The 21501-nt window shown below is 48.7% G+C and overlaps 1 protein-coding gene across 1 annotated transcript; it reads right to left on the reverse strand.

Moving 5' to 3' along the window:
* Positions 1-419: 419 nt before the first annotated feature.
* Positions 420-20075, reverse strand: MYD88 (MYD88 innate immune signal transduction adaptor). Its single transcript, XM_043976629.1, has 5 exons — positions 19628-20075; positions 7960-8094; positions 6840-7020; positions 5518-5609; positions 420-3940 (listed from the first exon to the last, which is right to left on the reverse strand). The coding sequence occupies exons 1-5, from the start codon at positions 19971-19973 to the stop codon at positions 3786-3788; spliced, it is 909 nt and encodes a 302-aa protein (XP_043832564.1). The 5' UTR covers positions 19974-20075; the 3' UTR covers positions 420-3785.
* Between the last annotated feature and the right edge of the window lie 1426 nt (positions 20076-21501).

Raw genomic sequence — 21501 nt, forward strand, 5'->3', positions numbered from 1 at the left:
CGTCCTCACAATAACTAGGTGAGCTGGTCAGGGCCACTACCAGCAACGCCACTCAGGAGCAGAGTGACAGAGGCCGGAGGGCTGGAGGATGTAGACCCCAGGAAAGGTTCTGGCTCTGGTACCTATCACTGAGCCTCTTTATTGATCTGCACCATGGGAATGGTCTCACTGCCTCTCACTGGGCACAAACTGCTTAGAGCACCGTGCAAATGACAGCTGTTTTTTCACCCTGACCCCAGATCCAAGGCCATTTCTGCCCCACCTTGCTCAGATCTTACAGTTTATTTATCACTATAATTTTAAATGATTTATTATTTTTAAAAAATTGATTCTGACTGACAAATACCAGCCCAAATGAGCATTTCCATAGACAAAGAACAGGCAAAGAAGATGGTACAAGGAATGCCAAGTAGCCATAATGTAGAGCATAGCTTTTATTTTATAAGTATAGAATACATTCTTTATCCCTTTCTACTCAACTTCATCTTTAAAATAAATGTAACAGTGCTTTCCCCGCCTACCTGCTGTTGTTTACAGATCAATCAAAGAGCACTTATTAAGTGCCTACTGCATGAAAAGCCAAAGTGAAGCAGTACCCTGTCCAATGGAAAAATGGATGTGAAAGTGCTTCGAGAAGTAGCGCAATTTATATACATGGGGAATTATTAGTTACTTCAACATTCTAAGTCTCTTCTAAGAGTGAGAGGTTGGACAAGATGACCACTAGAGTCCTCTTCTGGTCCAGCATTTAATGAATCTATTGTTAAATTTTTATAAAAGGCCAGACTTAGTAATGCATACCTCCCTTCTCTGAACACGTGGGGGCCTGCTAGGGCAGAGTGCTGTATACCCTGCCAGATGTGCTCAGTGCAGGAGATGGTTTTACTTAACCATTTTTCTTGTAACAGGGTTTTCCATTTCAGGGGGAAGAGCAAAGGAAAGGAAGATCTTTCAGAAAACAATTTTTGTAAAAGGTGAGAGTCCAGGCTGTTTACACTTTAGGTATGTCAGTCCTTACACCAATATCCTTCTGCTTTTGTGACCACAACTTAAACCAAGTTGAAGGTTCCCCAATTTGTACAGACACAGCTCTACCCATGTCACTGCTACTTTACAAATGGAGAAACTGAAGCCCGGGGAGGGAAAGTAAATTGTTCAAAGCAACATCCCTCTGCCGTGTCAGTCCCTGTTGTCCCTTGGTGACCTTTCAGGGTGTCCATTTTGGGGACTGGACAGCTCTGCTTCTGACTCTGAGGACTTCACCACAGTCCCTCAGTTTCTGCCTTTCCCTTGCCCTTTCCTTCTCACTCTTCGATGTCTCTGCACCACCCAAGCTCCCTTCTCCCACTGGGGATTCCCTTCCAGGATCTGCATCTGGTGATGGGCCCAAGATGGCTATGTTTCATCCCACTCGCTCTATTGCTGACTCTCTAGACTTTGCCCCCATTTCCCTATGTGGGTAGCCATTATTCTCCCCCATCCCCCCAGCTCCCTTTTATGACGTGGCTTCCTCCCTGAGGAGTGCAGGGAGTGGTCCTTCTGTTTGCTTGTGTTCGCATCCCAGGGCTCAGCACAGTGTCTGGCACATGGTTGGTATTTAATAAATGTTTGTTGCCTATAAAGCAGAGGCTAGGACACTGGGCTCCTGACTCCCAGGCTGGGGCTCTTTCCATTCTGTTATTCATCTCCTTTCAATTTGCAGTCTGCTTCTGTTCCAGTCTTCATCGGAAAACCCAGAATAGCCAGCCTTTGAGCTGCCCGGCTAGGGCAGAGCCAGAACACCCATTTCTGACTTGGTGAGCCTTGAGACAGGTCTCCCCAGGCAGAAGCCAAAAGCTTCAATACGCAGAGTGTCTCAGAGCAAGTGCTGCAGATAACTCGACTTCTCCTCCTGACAGCTTTCAGCATGTTGTCAACGTACTCCCCAATCACCCCCAACAAACCTTCCACCAGAATCACAACTAAGGTGGGGCAACAAATGCTTTCTACCATGGTGATGAAATTTGAACATTTTTCAGTTCTTCAATAGCATAGAAACAACTGAGCTTAGCTAGTAAGAATATTAATTTAAAAAGAAACTTTCTTTCCCTCCACCCAAAGCCACCATGTCACAGGTAGGCTCTTGCTCCACCCATTGGCCTAATTGACTCTTCTCCCCTCTCTCTGGCTTCCCCAGAAGCTTTATGTGGACACATTTTGGACCTCCTACTCTGGGCCTGTTCTCTGCTACTTGCTCTGGTAAAGAAAAATGTCTAGTCCCCATTGTGCCTCTCACCTCTTAATGGAGTAGTCAAAGAGTATAGCCTGGTTTGCACCAATATGGAATCCAGGCTTGTTCTAGCAGCAGGGGATATATTCCCTGAGTTGGAGGTAACAATCAGAGCCCACTTACTCCGGGAGTAGAGGAAAAGGAAGTATCTCACTGCTGGAACGGGATGGTTGGGAGCAACAATACAGCAGGGAAATAGGGAAATATTCACACAAGGGGTTGCTGAGGGACCATAGCACCTCAGGCACTGATATGCAATGCACTGAACCCATAAAGTATAACTAAGGGGGGCGGTGATCAAGGCTTTGTCCCAGGATGCTGAACTTAAAGGGCACCCAATCAATACCTGAAGTCCTTTCAATGCTATAAACAGCCAAGCTTAGGACCTAGTCAGGAAGAATTACTTAAAATTGGAAGCTACCCAGAGAGAGTTATTTCCCTTCCCCACCCTGCCACCCCTCCAGCCCCTCAGCAACCTTTCTAACAACAAATATCCCAATGTCTGTTCCCCCAGCTATGAGGCTTTTTTTATTACTTGCCCTGGGTGTGGTGGGTCCCTCTGGTGCAAAAATTCCTAGTTATGGCTCTGTAAAGGGTTATTCATTGGGATGCAGCTGCTAATGGCTGTCTCTTGAGTTTGGCACCAAGAGTTTTTAGTTTCTTCATCTCCTCCTGTAGGTAACCTCCATCAGGCTTCCCTGGGGTGAGGGCAGGTGGCGTACCAAAGAGAGATCGTGGACAAGGACAGCCCTTGCATAGGACAAGATATTGGCCATGTGTCTCTGGCTTCTCTAGCAGAGAGAAGGATCTCCACACTAGGGAAGGAAGAAGGGAAATGGTTCATCGAAAGCCAAAGAGAATGAAGACTTAAGAAGGGAGCATCCAGCTGCCCAGAAGAACTGTCCCCAAAGACGAGATAACTTGGAGACTGATTGCAGAAAAGTTGAGAAATCATGGGAAAGGAGGCTGATGCAAGTCTAGAGGTTTTCAGAGAAGGGGAAGAAGGTGGATGCTCCAGACTCTGCCCTGGGGAGCTTGGTCTCAATTCGCCGTCCAGTTCTCTAAGAGATCATTAAAGGGGTGGTGTGTAGGCACTTAGATAAGGAAACAGTCATCGCACGGGGCTATCTACAGGACTTCTTTCCAGACAAACCATGGAACATCTTTTCTCTTTAGGATGACTTGTCTACTAGGCATCATGGCGTAGTGGATAGAGGGAAAGACTTGAATCCAGGATGGCTGGGGTTCAAAGTCTTCGTCTGACACTGACTTCTTGTGTGACTGAGCATATTCCTCAATCACTCTCAGCCTCAGGCAGCTCCCTAGGGCTTACCTACGGTCATGACAGATCTGGAGGATTACATGTATGAAATCCAACACGGGCTGCACACGTGATACAGACTTCAGCTGTGTCTGTAGGGGGTAGTTTTGGCTAAAGAGGGAGACCAGGCTTCGCCCCCACCCCTACAGAGTCAGGCAGTCCTAGGAGGCCCTGGGCAACCCGAGAGAGGTCCCCTCAGGGCAGGGAGAGGGCTCTGGCGAGGCGTGGCCAAAACCAGCTCTTGGTGCAGGGGTTGGTGTAGTCACAGACAGTGATGAAGCGCAGGATGCTGGGGAATTCCTTCTTCATAGCCTTGTACTTGACAGGAATCAGGCGCTTCTGTCGAGCCCCTGCAAAAGAGGCAGGGTCAGTAAACTCTGTGAGGGCCATGCTGAGTTTCTTCTATCTTTGTGCCTCCACCCAGCCCCTCCCACAGGGAGGGGCTTAATAGTTGTTCACTTATAGATGTGTCTGTCAGAACCGCAATGGAGGCCACTGCTGCTGCTATGGCAGAATATTGGGCACCAACTCACCTAAGCCTGACCCTAGACCACGTCTAGGTCTCTTCCATTCATCCACAGGGAACCCTGGCCAGTCGAAGCATTTACCACCTACCCTGCCCCGTTCTAGCTCTTGCCCTGAAAACAGGAGCCAAACCAATGCTCCCATTGCTTCAGGAAAGGGCCTGACACCGAGCTGCCTTATGGCTGCACCAACCACTCACTGTCTCCTCTCTCTGATGAGTTCTCTCCTCAGTTAGAATGTAAACTCTACCAGGAGAGGGACTATGTTGCTTTTGTGTTTATGCCTCTAGTGCCTATGATAATGGCTGACCCCTAACAGGTGCTTAATGAACACTTTTTCATCCATCCATCCATCCATCCATCCATCCATCCATCCATCCATCATTTACAGAGGGGGAGGCAGCAGGAGCTCCTCGGTTTCTCTTAACCAATCACTCCACTGAAGGGATTAAGAATAAGGAGAGTCAGGGCAACTAGGTGGGGCAGTGGATAGAGCACTGGCCTGGATTCAGGAGGATGTGAGTTCAAATCTTGCCTCAGACACTTGACACTTACTAGCTGTGTGACCCTGGACAAGTCACTTAACCCTCATTGCCCCGCCAAAAAAAAAAAGAATAAGGAGAGTCCACCCAAGAGAGTATTAAAAAGTAGCATGCTCTGGCTTTTGGGGGCATTTGGAGCCAAAAACCTGGATGCACTCATTTGGGGCCTGACCCCAACCCACCCCTTTCTCCCCATGGTCCACTCTGGCCAGCAGCTTGAGGCTCCATTAGGTAGTAGGTGGAGGAGGAGAAGAAAGTGGACATGCCATCAAACAGAGAGTCCCACTCTTCCAGAAGAGCTAATTCCCTTGGCATCTGGCCAGCCAGGTAACCATCACCCAGGTCAGAGTCTTGTATGGAACAGGTGCTTAGAACATCAGATGAAAGCTTTTATTAAACACTCAGGTGGGCCAGGCACTGCGCTCAATGCTGAGGACCCAAACTTAGCAAGAAAAAGGGTCCTAGAGATGGCCATAGGTACTGACATTCAAAAGGAGGAAGACAACATAAAGAGGGTAGCGGGAAAGCAGGGCATCTATCTGAATGGATGAGGGCGGGATCTCCAAGGACATTTTAATGGAGGGTAACAGACAACCTCTCTCTTTTCTCCTACCCTTTCCCCTCCTCTATCTTCCATTGTCCCTCTTCCTCCCTCCTTCCCTCCCTTTGCATTCTCTCTCTCTCTTTTTCTCCTCCTCCTCCTCCTCCTCCTCCTTCTTCTTCTCTCCTCTTTTCCTTCTCCTTCTCTTCCTCCTTTTCCTCCTCTCTCTCCCCCTCTTCCTCCCCAATATTGGTGCCTCACCCCTTGCTCTCAGAACCCAGAAAGTTCCACCCTTCAGGTTGGTCACAGGGGATGCTCACCAGGACATAGGCTAAGAGCAAACTTGGTCTGGAAGTCACATTCATTGCTCTGCAGGTACTCATCAGAAACAACAACGACCATCCTTCGACACCTAGAGGGAAGTACAAGCAGTTACTGCAGCTAGACGGCAGTCGGGAAGACTGTGCTCTTAGCACAGGGCCTGGTACACAGCAGGAGCCTAATACATGCTGCCTTCCTTCCTTCCTTCCTTCCTTCCTTCCTTCCTTCCTTCCTTCCTTCCTTCCTTCCTTCCTTCCTTCCTTCCTTCCTTCCTTCCTTCCTCCCTTCCTTCCTCCCTCCCTCCCTCCCTCCTCCCTCACTCCCTCCCTCCTTCCCTTCCTTCCTTCCTTCCTTCCTTCCTTCCTTCCTTCCTTCCTTCCTTCCTTCCTTCCTTCCTTCCTTCCTTCCTTCCTTCCTTCCTCCCTCCCTCCCTCCCTCCCTCCCTTCCTTCCTTCCTTCCTCCCTCCCTCCCTTCCTTCCTTCCTTCACTGGCTTCCATTAAGGGAGGAACTCTCAGGTAAGAATCTCCCTTCACCAGTGCAAAGCACCTGACCTGCAACTTTAAAGTTCTGGAGAGCTGCCCGGCACTGGTAGGTTCGGTGGCTGGCCCCCAGTCACAGCCAGCATGTGTCAGAGAGGGGACTTGAACCCAGACTGTCCTGATGCCAAGGACAGCTCTCTATCCACTAAGCTGTGCTGCCCCTCTTGGAGTCACATATTTAGACCTGAATGGAATCTAAGGGATCATTTAGGCTGGCCCTCTTTTTTACAGAGGGGGAAATTGAGGCCCAGAGAGGCTGTGGTGTGCAGGGGTGTTGGTGTGTCAGCAGGAGTGTTAGAGGCAAGATGAGAATCCAACTCATTTGCCTCCAAACCCTCTTTGCTCTGCCTCTTACACTCACCTGCTCATGGACTCCATAGATAGGCACGTGACCTCACAACTAGGGACAATCTAGGCTGAAATATGGGAGATTTAGGCAGCAAACAACTAGAGCTGAATAAAGTCGCTGCCTTGGGGGAGACCGAGTTCCCTCCCACTCAAAGCTCAAGGGCCACTTAGTGGTTTCCTGGCAGGGGGGAGGAGTTGGACTCGGTGACCCCTGAGGACTCTTCTAAAAGGGACTTTCCGTAACTGTCTAAATGGGCAGGACACATATGACTGCTCTCATTTTACAGCTAGGGATACCGAGGCTTGGAGGGGGTGTAATGACATTCCAGGTCACACAGCGAGTTCAAGGGAGAGCAGAGACTAGACGTTGTCTCTGGGCTTCTGAAGCTGGGCTCTTTTCGCTGTCCCACATCAGCGCCCCTTCCCACTGACCTCTTCTCAATGAGCTCACTGGTAATGGACCAGACACAGGCACCGGGCAGCACATCCCGATCCGCCACACACAGCTTCAGCCTGTGATCTGTTTGTTCCAGGTGCTTTATCATCTCCTTAACAAACTGGATGTCGCTGGGACAGTAGCAGATGAAGGCATCAAAGCGTTCAGGCATTTGTCCTGGGGGGAAGGGGGGAAGGGGAAGTGAGAGGAGGCCAGAGGTCAAGGGTCAGGAACTCAGGAGGTGGTGAACGGAGAAGGTCGAAGCCAAATCCAGATGCCCACGGCCATATTCCCATCAGCCCTGCTGCTGAGGTAGAAAGGATAGAGACAGGCCCATAGGCATTCCCTTTGACCTCAAGCAAATCATTTAACCTCTCTCAATTTCAGCTACTATAATGACATTTAATAAAGTTGTCTTTAAAAAAAACTTACAAATTCTCCATTATACAGAAATAGTGGCATGAGTCAATTAAAAACTTCAGCTAATCAATACAATGATCCAAGACAACTCTGAAGGACTTATGATGAAAAATGTTATCCATCCCCAGAGAAAGAATTGATGGTGTCTGAATACAGATAGAAGCACACTTTTAAATTTTCTTTGAGTCTAGATTTTCTTTCACAACATGGAAATATGTTTTGCATGATTACACATGTATAACCTGTCTAAGATTGCTTGCCTTCTCAGTGGTGGGGGGAGGAAATCTGGAACTCCAATTTTTAAAAACAAATGTTAAAATTTGTTTTTACATGTAATTGGGGAAAAATAAAACGCTAAATGGAAAAAAATTGAAAACATCAGCTAATTCAGGACTGGTGTTGGCTTTGGAATCTCTTTTTCTGATTCATCTATTCATTCCATTCTGCTCAGGTCATTTTTATAAACCTATACTCCCTTAGGATACATGGTGACTGGAAGAAGGTGAGGGGAGAAGTTGGCTTGGCTTTGCCACAGATTATCTGCCAAGAGAGCAGACCACATGGGGCTGATTGGTGGTCGATGGGATTATCCAGCCCCAGGTATCCCAGCTGTGAAAACATGAGCCCCCCTGTGCCCTCCAAGGGGAGTTCAGGGAAGGCTCTCTTCCCCGCCCCCATTTCCCTCTGCCCCATTACCCAGTGGGTCATCCAGGGTGGTGATTCCCAACAGCTCCGAGGTTTGGGGGAAGCTGCTATCCACCGCAGGCACCTGCAGAGGCTTCTCGGCTTCCTGCTCCTGCTGCTTCTTCAGGTACTTCTTGCAGTCCTCGTCTGTGAGGAGAGAGACACCAGGCTCATTACAGCTTTTCCATCTGTGGACTCCATCCCTCCTCACCACCACCTGTGACTTCCTTCAGGCTTCAGACCTAAGGCAGGAAGCCTTTCCCAGCCCTCCTTAATCTTTGTGCTTTCTCTGGCGATTATCTCCACTGAGCCAGCCTATATCTTGCTTGGACAGAGTCATGGGCATAGAATGAGAGCTCCCTGAGGGTAGGGGCTGGGTTTTTTGTGTTTTTGTGGTTTTTGCCGCCTTTGTACCCTAAGTACTTAGCACAGTGCCTGGAACATTGAAGGCAGTTAATGCTGGCTGACCTGACCCTTCGTGATTCAGCTCAAATCTCACCTTCCTCATGAAGCTTTTCCTAGTCTCTCCTCCACCCCACAGGTAGTACGTTTCCTCTGAGGTCACCTCCCATTTACTCCGTGCCCACCTTTTATGTTTGTGGTCACTTATATGCCATGTCTACCCCCATTCAATTCCTTGAAGCTGGGACTGATTTTGCTTTTCTCTGTGTCCCCAACAAGTATTACCGAGCCAGGCACATAGTTAGGATGAATAAATGGTGAGGGTTTATCTCCTGTGTCCTTACCAGTGAAACTGGGGAACAGTTCACAGGGCCTAGGAAAGCTTTATAACTAATGGCAGGAAGGAACGGAGCTGAGATGTGAACCCACAGCCTCCAGTTGCAAAGGCAGTGTGTTTCTGCTCTATCCTGCTGCCTTCTGACTTAAAGGGAGACTAGCAGATGTTCTGCGACTCATCCATTATTGTCACACAGCTGGAAAGTGTTGGAGGCAGGATCTGAATTCAGCTCTTTCTGGCTTCACATCCAACACTCCCCATAATGCCCTTGTCCCATCCCTATAATCTTCAAGACAAACACCAACAGCAGAGCTGAAAGAGATTTGACCTCCTTATGGGGGTGTAGGGGGCATCACAAAAAGAGTTAGCTGTGTGGCCTTGGGGAGGTCACATCCCATCTCTGAGCCTCATCTGTAAAATGGCGTGGCTGAACTTCTAACATTCTGAGACCCAGAATGAGACTTTCACTGGGCGTTCTGATCAAAATCCTGGCTTACCTTCTCCAGTCCTGAAGGACGTCTGCCACTGCCCGGATACTGAGAACTCGGGAAGGGCAGATGGGCTAATGTGTCAGGGAAACACTATAGAAGAGAGGCAGGAAATCAAGGCTAACTGGGCAGCCAAACCAGGATGCCATGGCCCGACTGCCCCCCAACACACACACACCCTCCTCCCTACCCTCGACTTAGCTCAAGAACTTCCTTCTTCCCACCTTCTGTTGGCTCCAGTGTGTGCCTTCCTGAAATCACCTTGTGTGAATTTTTCATCAATTTACACATATGTACAGAGTTATCATCATAGAACAGAAGCTCTCTGAAGGCAGGACTGTGGCACTGTGGCCTTTGAAAATCAAGGGCCTGAACAGAATTTAGCATGAGGGAAGGGCTTATATGCTGACTGAATGAGTGAGGCAAGCTATAAAAAATGCCTTCTTAATGCAAGAGGGGACAAACCGAAGGTGGTCTGTGGTCTTAATGTTTAATGGAGAAATGAACGAGCGAATGAAAGAACGAATGAATGAATGAATGAACGAACAAACGAACAAGTGAGTGAGTGAGTGAGTGAAGGGACGGCTGAATGTCAATACAAGGAAGTGAATTGAGGAATGGATGAACCGTGTCCCCGTCAGTTAATGGAGATAATCAAGTTAATTCTACATAGAGAGAAACCTGAGGCAGCTCAGGGCATCCCCTATCCCAGGGCATGAGACTTTTAGACACCACACATCGTTGACAGGCACATACACATGCATGCAGTGACTCACACACACCTGGCCCTTCCCCCCTCCACTCTATTCACAGGCTGCCAGTTTGTCTCATCCTGTGAGTTGCCCGGGCAGCCATTAGGTGTGTGACCAGAGGTATGTGTTGGCACTATTCTGGGTGTCCAGCCCCAGTGGGGCCCCCTGAGGGTGGGCAGGCTGGGTTGATTCATCTATCTTACTCTAAACCCTTGGCAGTCCTTGGCGTAGGCACCTGCTGGCAGTGATAAAGAAGACTGAACTCTGCCTCTAGGCCCCAGGCCCCAGGCCCCAGGCCCCACCCTGCTGCTCCCTAGGATGTCCTTATTTTTGCTGAGAGACCAGGAGCCAGCCTCCTACTCCCCCCACTCAGAATCCCAGAGACAATTTGATTCAACTCTCTCCTTCACCCCGGCCCATGCAATCAGGGGCTAAGTCCTGCTGTTTCTGCCTCAGCAAGGCCTCTCAAGCGATCACACCACCTCCATGTATATGAGCTATAATGAGCCTGGGATAAGAGGGGCTTTGCTTCTGTCCCTTCAGGTGGGCCAGCTTCTCTCCTCCCCTCTCCCTAGAAGCTGCAGCCCTTCTCTGATATATCTGGGTAACACCTTCTCTCCTGACAAGGCCACTCTGACTAGGAAGAAGGAACATGGGACCCCAAATACTGTGTATTGGACCAGATGGTGATCAAGGGCCCAGCCAAAACAATGAGGTTACCAACCACTATGTCACTGGGGTAGGATGCATGAATTTGTGTTTGTCTGTTTGTTTAATATTTTGACAACCATATTTCAATATAACTATTTTCCTTCATAAGCATGATTGCGATAAGGGGTCCATGGCCTTCACTAGACTGTTGCTCAAGGAGCCCACAGCACAAAGGAAGTTGAAGATCCCTTGAATACCATTCTGTCTCCCACTCACTTGCATTTGTCTTCATTACTTTTTTTTTTTTGGTGAGGCAATTGGGGTTAAGTGACTTGCCCAGGGTCACACAGTGTCAAGTATCTGAGGCCAGATTTGAATTTAGGTCTTCCTGACTCCAGGGCTGGTGCTCTATCCACTGTGCCACCTAGCTGCCCCATGTCTTCATTACTTCTTTTTGTTTTTTGTTTTGTTTTGTTTTGTTTTGTTTTTGCAGGGCAATGGGGGTTAAGTGACTTGCCCAGGGTCACACAGCTAGTAAGTGTCAAATGTCTGAGGCCGAATTTGAACTCAGGTGCTCCTGACTCCAGGGCCGGTGCTTTATCCACTGCGCCACCTAGCCGCCCCATGTCTTCATTACTTCTTAGTAATTTCTTTGTGGGCAAGCTAAGTGGGAATAGGCAGCTAAGTGGTGACTGATAGGTGACACTGCCTGGAGTCAGAAAGACTCACCTTCCTGAGTTCAAATCTGGCCCCAGAGATTGACTAGCTGTGTGATGATGGACAAATGACTTAACCCTGTTTGCCTCACTTTCCTCATCTGTAAAATGATTGGGAGAAGGAAATGACAAACCACTCCAGTATCTTTGCCAAGAAAACCCCAAATGGGGTCATGAAGAGTCAGACATGATTGAAACGACTCAATGACAACAGTTTCTGATCTGATTTTAAATGATGATCACATCACAAAGGTGATCTAAGGGCTGGCCCTGGTCAGTGCTGCTCGTCCCAGCTGCCCAAAACTCTCCGTATAGCTGCGATTGTCACCTTCTCGGGTTGATTCTTGCCATAGCTTATTGACATAGACCACTGTGATGGTGTCTTCATTTGTCTTGCTGCCTCTCATCTCTCTCCCCAATCTCATATTCTCTGGGACTTGGTTGTGCATTCTGTGGCCCCTAAGGTCAATCTCAGCTCTACATTTATGAGCTCACCAGCCATCTTTCACATCAATTACAGACTGATCTTCCTCAAACACTCCCCTGCTCAATAACATTCAATGGCTCCCTATTCCTGGGCAAACTCCCAGGTTCTGCAGGCCAACCTTATTATTATTATTATTTATATTAGTAGTAGTACTAGTAGTAGTAAACCAGATCTGGGATTCTATTGATATGGGCAATGCTCAGTGAAGAAACTCCCTCTACCAATAAAAATCTAGCAACTGTTTTAGAATTTTTTGTCTCAGAGTTGCCAGGAGTACTAAGGAGCTATGACGTGTCCAAGGTTACCGGCCAGTTGTGTCTGAGGATGGACTAGAATCCAAGTCTTCCTGACTCCAGGCTGACTGTTCACTGCATCTCCATTGCCACTCTCTGCCTCAATGCGTGTCATGTTGCTTACCTTCTCTCAAACACAGCCTCATGCCCATGTGAAACTGTGGCTGTCTTTCAAGGATAATCTCAAATCATAAGATTTTCACCTTTATAGGATTTGAAAGAGGAAATCCAGAGGAAAAAATGGCCCAGATGCTTTGTGTCTAAACTGGGTGGGCTTTGAATCTGGGTTAAATGACTTGCCCAGGGTCACACAGCTACTGTCAAGTGTCTGAGGCGAGATTTGAACTCAGGTCCTCCTGAATCCAGGGCTGGTGCTTTATCTACTGTGCCACCTAGCTGCCCCCTTGCCCTAACCATTTTTTTTTGGTGAAGCAATTGGGGTTAAGTGACTTGCCCAGGGTCACACAGCTAGTAAGTGTCATGTGTCTGAGGCTGGATTTGAACTCAGGTCCTCCTGAATCTGGGGCCAGTGCTTTATCCACTGCACCACCTAGCTGCCCCATGCCCTAACCATTTTTAACACACCACTAACGATACCTCCTCCCTGAAGCCTTCCTGGATAGATGTGCTCTTTTCCTCTTCTTAGCTCCCCTGGAAACTCTGAACATCTTGAAGAACATAGTGCCTGACACACAGTAAGCACCTTGAGTACACTGGTACATATTTAACAACCAGCTCTCTGGGGGGAAATGTATGTACAACACGCTTTGATGTTTAATTTGCATTATTACCATTTTCTCCATCAATTTCTTAAGCTTGGACAATCGACAAAACAATAAGTCATGTCCTGATTTAGTAGCATTTGCTGATTTCTGAGGTGTAAATGCTCAAACTTAACATTTAACACTCAGCTCTCAGAGATCCTACACACCCCTCTATTAACTCACCATCTGCTCTGCTCATCTTCTACTTATAATTTGATTTATTTACTGTGTTAACGCAAAGCAAAGATAATGAGGGGGGCCCTTTATAAAGGAATTTTGGGGGTTGCACAGCACTTTATGGACAGGACTTCACAGGGAACACCACTCCATCCTTGGACATTTTCTCTGGCTGGCCATCCCTTATCTCTTTCCCTCCTCTTCTCTGCCTCCCTGGCCAGAGAACTGGCTTCCTTAAAGTCCCAACTAAAATCCTATCTTCTATAGAAAGGCTTTCTTAATTCCCTGAAATTACAGTGCCTTTCCTCTTTCCTATTGATTCTGTCTAGAGCTTGTTTGTACATATTTGTCTGCTAATTGTGTCTCCTATTAGATCGAGAGCTCCCTGAGGGTAGGGACTATCTTTTGCCTTTCTTTGTATCACCAGTGATTGCACATAATAGGTGCTCGATAAACAAATTTTTTTTTGCAGGACAAAGGGGGTTAAGTGACTTGCCCAGGGTCACACAGCTATTGATAAATACTTTTTGACTGGCAACCCCATGTGTTTACAGCTACGGGTGTTATTTATTATCCCCATTTTATGGATGAGGGAGTTGAGGCCCAGAAAAGTGAATTGACTTGCCCAGCTTCACACAACCAGTGTATATTAGGGGTGGAGTTCAAACCCGGGTGTCTCCTGACTCCAAAGCCAGTGCACTATCCACTCTACCAAACTGTCTTTCAGCATCAGTACACTTTTTTTTTTTAGTTGAGGCAATTGGGGTTAAATGACTTGCCCAGGGTCACACAGCTAGTAAGTGTTAAGTGTCTGAGGCCGGATTTGAACTCAGGTACTCCTGACTCCAGGGCTGGTGCTTTATATACTGCGCCACCTAGCCGCCCCTGCATCAGTACACTTTTGATGTATGTCTGACACAGAACTGGGCATTACCCACAGTGGCTACAATCAATCAATATCTTTTGAATGAATAAATGAGTGGGTGGGACAAAAGTATACACTCAATGACCAAATGAATGAACGAATGGGACAATAGTATACACTCACCACAGTCTATCTTCAGACTGTAACAAAACTCTAGAATGAATTACGAAAGGATGTTTTCTAAGCACTGGGAAGGAAAAATGGTGATTTCTATGAGTCAGCATGAGTTCATTCTAAAACAAGCCATACCAGTCTGTCTAACCCATCTTCCTTCTTTGGCAAGGTTATTTACTGGGTAGCTTTGAGAAGTTCTGGATTTCAGAATGTCACATCAGAGTCTCTTACTTACAATATCTTTGTGGACAATATGGAGAGATGTGGACTGGGTGATAGCACCCTTAGGTGGCCTGAAAATTAATAGGTTTGATTAATGGGCCAATGTCAACAAGGAGGGAAGTCCCTAATGTAGGGCCACGAGAATCTGTCTTCAGACTTTACCTAACTACCTGGTAGTTAATAAAATACTTAGAAAGCATCCTGATCAGTTTGCACATGAACATCTGGAAAGAATAGCCAACACTGGGTAACAAAATGAGAATCTCAAAAAGAGCTCTCGTGCCAGAACAATGGACTGACTCTCATGAGATGCTCTGCAGAAGTGACATTAGACTGGCTTTGCTCGGTCCCAGATGCTCGGAGCACTGGATGAAGGTTAAAGGGACAGATTTCTGCTGGGGAACACTTAGTCACGGGAGCCATCTAAAAGTGGAAATGGGCTGCCTCAATAAGTGATGAGTTCCCCATCACTGTTGCTCTTCAAGCAGAATCTCAACGTCGAGAGGTTGCAGTAGGGATTTCTGCTCGAGTATGTGTTAGAAGGTAAGATCCTGGAGGGAAGGGACTATTTGGGTTTTTGGTTTGGTTTGGTTTGGTTTTTTAGTCATTGTATTCACTTAGTAGGATGGCTTCCATACAGCAGAGACTGAATAAATGCTTTCCAACCCTGTGATGATGCTTCTATATGATGCTGTGTGACCATGGGCCGTTTTTACCTCTATGAGCCTCAGTTTCCTCATCTGTAAAATGGAGATAAAAATACCTGTAGAACCTACCTCACAAGGTGATTGTGAAGATCAAATGAGATAATGTCAAAAGTGCAATAGAAATGACAATCAGGTCAACATTTATTAAGAGCCTACTATGTGCCGTCACTGTGCTAAGCACTAGGGATACAAGGAAAGGTAAAACACAGTCCCTGCTCTCAGGAAGCTCCTGGTCTGAAGGAGGAGACAATATGCCAACACGTATGGACCAACAAGAGATGTGCAAGTTAAATTGTAGATAATCTCAGAGGGAAGATGCAAGCACTAAGGGGGAAGACACAAGCATTAAGTGGGGAGGGGGAACCCAGAAAGGCTTATTGCAGAAAGCAGATTTTTAGTTGGGACCTGAAGAAAGCCAAGAGGTAAGATGAGGAGGTAGAGCATTTCAGGTCAGTGCAAAGTCGTGGTTTTAGGAGATGGCATGTGGTGTGTGGGGTACAGCAAATCGGACAGCGTCACTGGATCCCAAAGTGCATAGAAGGGACTGTGTTATAAAGAGAGTGCAAAGGCAGTTAGAGCCAGGTTACAAAGGGTTTTGTATACCAAATAGAAGATTTTCTATTTGATCCTGGAGATGATAGGAAGCCATTGGAATTGACTGAATTGGGGTGAGGGAGGCCATGATCAGACCTGCACTTTAGCAAGATCACCTGGTTGTATTGGCTTATTACCATCCCCACCACCACCATCCCCACCTCTGCCACCATCATCACTAGTGAGCTCCTCAAGGTGTCCATCCTATGGCAAGAGAACGGCTTGGAGAGATCATGGACAAGAGTGGGCAGGAGTTTAGATTAAATGACCTCTTAGATATTTTCCCACTCTGAGATTCTATGACTACTGAGTGCCCACATCCCTTAGGTTAACAATGACCCTTTCATCTCAAACTAATGTCTGACCCACCATTGCCTGCTCTCTCTCTTTTCCCAACCTATCCTCAACTTCAGAGATTTTCCAGATCAAAGTGCTACACCCAATGGACAGAAGGTTCCCAATTCTCAGGGTTAAGTGAGGGGTCTAAATGACCTGCAGGAAAATAGGGGCCCAGAGAACAAAGCTCAAGGTCATAGATATTGGGAGTGATGCAGCAGAAAAAGCACTACGTTTGGAGTACCAGGACCTGGTTTTGAATCTCACCTGTTGCTTATGCCTGGGGTGATTGGGGACAAGGCGCTTTCTTTCCTTCCTGGGGCTTCAATATTTTCATCTCTAAAATGGAATAGTGGGCCTAGATAGACACTTTGACCTATCCAGCTCTACAAAGGTTACCCCTCTCCTGGGGCTCCATCAGAGGTCGGAGCAGGCTTCCTAGAAGGATCTCTTGGCAGGCCGGTGAGCCCTATGGATTCCTTCTTGGAATCATGTTCTTAAATAATTGAAGGAGATGCTAAGTTTCTTCTAAAGGTATGATTTTGTCCCACCCACATTCAGAGACTCCTTGAAATTGATCCACAGACCCCAGGACACCAGGTTAAGATCTGTGTTGGTGGGGCAGCTAGGTGGCACAGTGGATAAAGCACCGGCCCTGGAGTCAGGAGGACCTGAGTTCAAATCCAGCCTCAAACACTTAACACTTACTAGCTGTGTGACCTTGGGCAAGTCACTTAACCCCAATTGCCTCACTTAAAAAAAAAAAAATCTGTGTCGGGAGGGGCCTGCTTTTCCAAGCAGCCCACAGAAAACCAAGTCAAATCAGCAAGCATTTAGTAAGTGCCTACTTCATGTGCCAAGCACTGATGGGGCTTAGACAGGAAGTAGGCCTAATGCTCTAGAGGCTGGGGTGGTGAGTGGGCTTCACTTCACTTCACTTCATTTCACAGTAAGCCTACTTCCTGTCTAAGCCCCATCAGTAGCCGTACCTCTCTACTCCCTGTCCTTAAAGCCTAAGGGCTCCATCTTCTCCCTCTTCCTCGCCTCATATCATTCAGATGCTGTCTGCTACCACCTCTTCCTTCACCCCCATCTCACAGGGACAGGGGGCCCTTCTCCTTGCTAAGGGAAATCCTTCTCCAGGCACAAATGACCCATTCCATTCCATCTTCTCCAGCAGAATGTCCCCTCTATACTGCTGAGCTAAAGGGTATAGGCAATTTGATAACAATTTGGGCACAATTCCACATCTCTCTCTAAAATGGTTGTATCAGCCTCAAGATCCACCAACAATGAATTAAGGTCCCAATTTTTCACATCCCCTCCAACATTTGTCACACATCATTTTAGCCAATCTGATAGGTGTAAAATAATATCTCAAGGTTGTTTTAATTTGCATTTCTCTAAACAGGAAAGATTTTTGAGCATCTTTTCATGTCTATAAATTGTTTCAATTTCTTCATAGAAAAAAAAAGTCCCCTTTATCGCCCCAATCTCTCACTGATCTTCAATCCCTCCCTACCAGCTACATCCCTATTGCCTATAAACATGTGCACCTGTCTTCTTCCTTCCTCCAAAAGCCCTCTCCTGATCCCACCATCGCTGCTCACTGTAGCCCCATGTCTCCTCCCCCTTGTGGCTAAACTCCCTGAGAAGGCTGTCTACCACAGGGGCCTCCACTTCCTCTCACTCCTAAGTTTTTGCAGACTGCCTTCTGAACACATCATTGACTGAAAACATTCTCTCCAAAGTTCCTAATGCATTCCTAATTGCTTAAATCCAATGGCCTTTTCTCAATCCTCATTCTCTTTGACCTCTCTGCAGCCTTGGACACTATCAACCCCCCTCTTCTTGATACTCTCTTGGATTTAGGTTTTCATGACACTAATCTCTCTGCTGGTTCTCTGACCCGTCTGGCTGCTCCTTCTCTGTCCTTTGCCGGATCTTTGTTAGGTGAGGCCCATAATGATGGGTGTGCACTGAAGCTTGGTCATGGGACCTCTTCTCTTCTTCCTCTATATTTCACTTGGTGATGCCCCAGCTCCTGGAGTTACAATTATTATCTCTATGCACATGATTCTCAGTTCTATTTGTCCAACACTAAGCTCTCTCCTGACTTCCATTTTCTTACCTCCAATTGCCAACTGGACATCTCGAACTGGATGTCCCACAGGCAGCTCAAATTCAGCACGTCCAAGATGGAACTCACTATCTGTCCCCCCAAACTCTCCTTTCCTCCCAACTCCCCTCTTCCTGTTAAAGCCATCCCCATCCTCCCACTCACAAAGGCCCCCAACGTAGGCATCATCCTGGACACCTCGTTCTATCAATCAGCTGCCAAGTCCTGTCAGTTCTAACTTTTTAATAACTCTTCTCATATGCCTCCTTCTTTCCTCTGGTACTGAAAACACCCTAACCATCTCATGCCTGAGCTGATTGGTCTCACTACCTCACAGCCTCTCCCCACTTCAGGCCACCCTCCACTCGGCTGTCAAACTGATCTTCCTACAATGGGGGTCTGACCATATCACCCCCTACTCAATAAACTCCAGTGGCTCCCTCTTACCCCAGGATCAAGCATAAGACCTTCTGATTGGCTTTCAAAGTCCTTCATTAGCCAGCCCATTCTGACCTTTCCATCTTACTCCCTTCCATATATAGTGATGCTGGGGCACTGGCCTCCCAGCTGTTCCTTGCCCATGACACTCTATTTTCCAACTCCACCAATTGTCACTGGTTGTCCCCCATGCCTGGAACTCTCTCACTCATCTTTGCCTCCCATCTTACCTAGCTAAAGTCAGCCTTTATTTGTATCCCAAGCACTTAGCACGATGCCTGACACATAGTCAGAGCTTAATAAATGCTGGTTGACTGACTTGCTTCAGGTATCCAAGAGGCTGAAAACCATGATCTTGGGAGTCCCCTAAGCTCCCCCTGATGTTTCTCCTTTGTGTTGGGGTGTGTGTATTGGGTTGGGGGGGCATATTGGAATGTAAGCTCTCCAGAAGGGGGAAGGTGGCACCTAGGGCAGGTGAAGGGGGCTGGGGACAAGGATGAACAGGAGTGAGCACTGCCTAAGAAGCATTAAGATGGGCAGCGAAAGGAGTGGGCAGGGGTGGTGGAGGGGTGGACAAGGAGGGAGTGAGGACGGAAAATCATCAAGAACCAGAAGTAACCTGGGGGACAGGAGGTCACCTAGTGTTACATTTGGGGAAACTGAGGTCAAAGAGGGAGATAACTTGCCCAAGGTTATCTGTGCATTAATGGGGTGGCCTGGACCAAAAATTATGTCTTCTGATGCTCAATGTACTGGTCTTTTTACTACAACATTAGGTGGGGCAGGAAGTGATGGACAGGGGATAGTAGGGAGCCATGAAGGGTTAAGGAACAAGGAGATGGGGCAGAGACAGAGAAGAGTAGTGGACAGGTACCAAGCAAAGTGAATTCTCCAGGGAGAGGCAGCAAGGAGGCAGGGGCCAGGGAGACAGTGGGACAGGTCAAGGGCAGTGAGAAAGAGTGGAGGGGTACCAAGCAGAGGGAAGGGCAGGGCCACTGGGGAGCAGCAGAGACGCGGGACAGGGAGACATGGGGGGAAAGCAGGAGGCAAGTGGAGAGCACAGTGTCGGGTGCGCACGGAAAGGCGGCCAGGGGGCCGGGGCTTAGCCCTGGTTCCTGGCCCGCGGTGGGGCCCCTTACCGATGCCGGGCCCCCTTACCGATGCTGGGCCGCAGATCCTCGAGCACGTCGAAGCGCTCCAGTTTTCTCAGCAGCTCCAAGAGGCGGCCCACGGTGGCCAGCTCGCGCGTCTGCCAGGTGTCCAGGAGGCGGCCCGTGGGGTCCGGCTGCGTCTGCAGGTTCTGGATCTCCAGGTAGTCGAAGCCCAGCTCCTCGGCCAGCGAGGGCCAGTAGGCTGACACCTGGGTGGGAGGGTTGAGGTAGAGCGACAGGCGTCTCCTCACGCTGAAGTTGAGCGCCACCAGGGGCACGTCGTGCATCTCGGGGGCCGTGGTCGTGACCTTGGCCGTGACAGCCCGGCTGGGGCTGGGGCTGGCGCAGGCCATGGCGGGCTCGGCTTGGGCTCGGCGCGACTCCCAGCTACTTCCCCATCTCGCGGATGCTGCCGCCGCTGCCTCCTCTTCCTCCTCCTCCTCCTCCTGCGCCCCGTCCGGTTTCACTTTCTCGGCGCGCCCCGCCCCGCCCGCTGTGCTGTCCCGTCCGGTTCTCCTCCCCGTCCCGCCCCCGCTCCCCCCACCTCGCCCCGGCACATCTGGTCTCCAGCTGTGCTAGCCTAGGGAGAACTGGGCCGAGGAAGTGGAAAACTACCGCCCTGATACTCTCTCCTCTTAGGCGTCTGGGGGTCCTGGGGCAGAGGGGACTCTGGGAGGAGGGGAGAGAAGTCCCCAGACCCAACCTCCGCGCCCTGCAGCACGCAGGGGCGGAGCTGGGAAGAACCCGAGAAGCAGCCCTGGAGCCCAGTCACCCGGGCCTCCTTGCAAAAGCCTCTGGGGTTTGGGGAGGGGAGAGCCGGAGACATCAGGAAGGCTGAGCCGATGAGATGAGGAGAAAGTCCGCATCTGACTGGGTTGTCCGCCGAGGTTGGGAGAGGAGGCGGGAGGCCTTGCCCTTGGGAGCGTCGGCCAGCCCCAATTTGGGGAGGATGGCAACCTGAGGTGAGGTGGAGGAAGACTTGGCCAGATGTGCTTCCTGGCACTGCTCCCCCAGTGAGAAATGGCCTGGCCACCTGCCCGTCCTCTCTCTCTCTCTCTCTCTCTCTCTCTCTCTCTCTCTCTCTCTCTCTCTCTCTCTCTCTCTCAGGCCATCCGGGTAGGTCTTTGGCCAGCTTTCCCGAAGCCCCAGGCGGGGGCACCTCTGGCAGACTTGGGAGGAAGGAAGAGGGCACCTTACAACTCCAATCCGAACACTGATTTCCTTTACAACCTCCCGCCACCCCACCCCACCCCCACCTCCTTAACCACACTCCATCAGTCACCAAGCAGCATTAAGTTCCTTCTATATGCCAGGCTCTTTAGGGACAGGAGTGTAAAAAATGAAACAATCCCTGCTCTCAAAGAACTTACACTCTAATGTGGGAGACAGGTACATGTAACTTCATGTAGCGTTAATATAAAGTGAATAAACAACGATATACAAAATAACTTAATAGAAAGTAGCTAGAGAAGGAGGGCACTGATGTGGGAGAATCGGGAAAGGCCTCGTGTAGTGCTTGAGCTGGGTCTTGAAACAACAAAGGGACCGTGCAAAAGGGACAAGGAGAGAATCAACCTTTGTGTGTGTGTGTGGGGGGGGGGGGGTAAGTAACTTTCCCAGGATCACACAGCTAGTAAGGGTCTGAGATCCTATTTGAACTCAGGTCTTCCTGACTGCAGACTCAGAACTCTCTCTTCTGTCTCCACCTAGCGGCTCTGGAGAGAGTCCACACCTTCATTCCAGACACCGGGGACAGCCAATCAAAGGCACAGCGTTGAGATGAGGAGTATCCTGTTGGAGGAACAGAAAAAGAGGCCACTTTGGCTAGATCAAAAAATGGACAGAAGGCAGGAGGGAGAGGAAGGTCCATTGAGATGGGAA

The sequence above is a fragment of the Dromiciops gliroides genome, chromosome 1, assembly GCF_019393635.1.
Source record: "Dromiciops gliroides isolate mDroGli1 chromosome 1, mDroGli1.pri, whole genome shotgun sequence".
NCBI classification, from domain to species: Eukaryota; Metazoa; Chordata; class Mammalia; order Microbiotheria; family Microbiotheriidae; genus Dromiciops; species Dromiciops gliroides.

Coding starts and splice junctions, on each gene's coding strand:
- MYD88 (XM_043976629.1), bottom strand. CDS start 19,973: ATGGCCTGCGCCAGCCCCAGCCCCAGCCGGGCTGTCACGGCCAAGGTC. Junction 7,021..7,959: donor CACCCTGGATGACCCACTGG/GTAATGGGGCAG, acceptor CCTTCCCCCCAG/GACAAATGCCTGAACGCTTT. Junction 3,941..5,517: donor TGCTCTTAGCCTATGTCCTG/GTGAGCATCCCC, acceptor CCTCTTTTGCAG/GGGCTCGACAGAAGCGCCTG.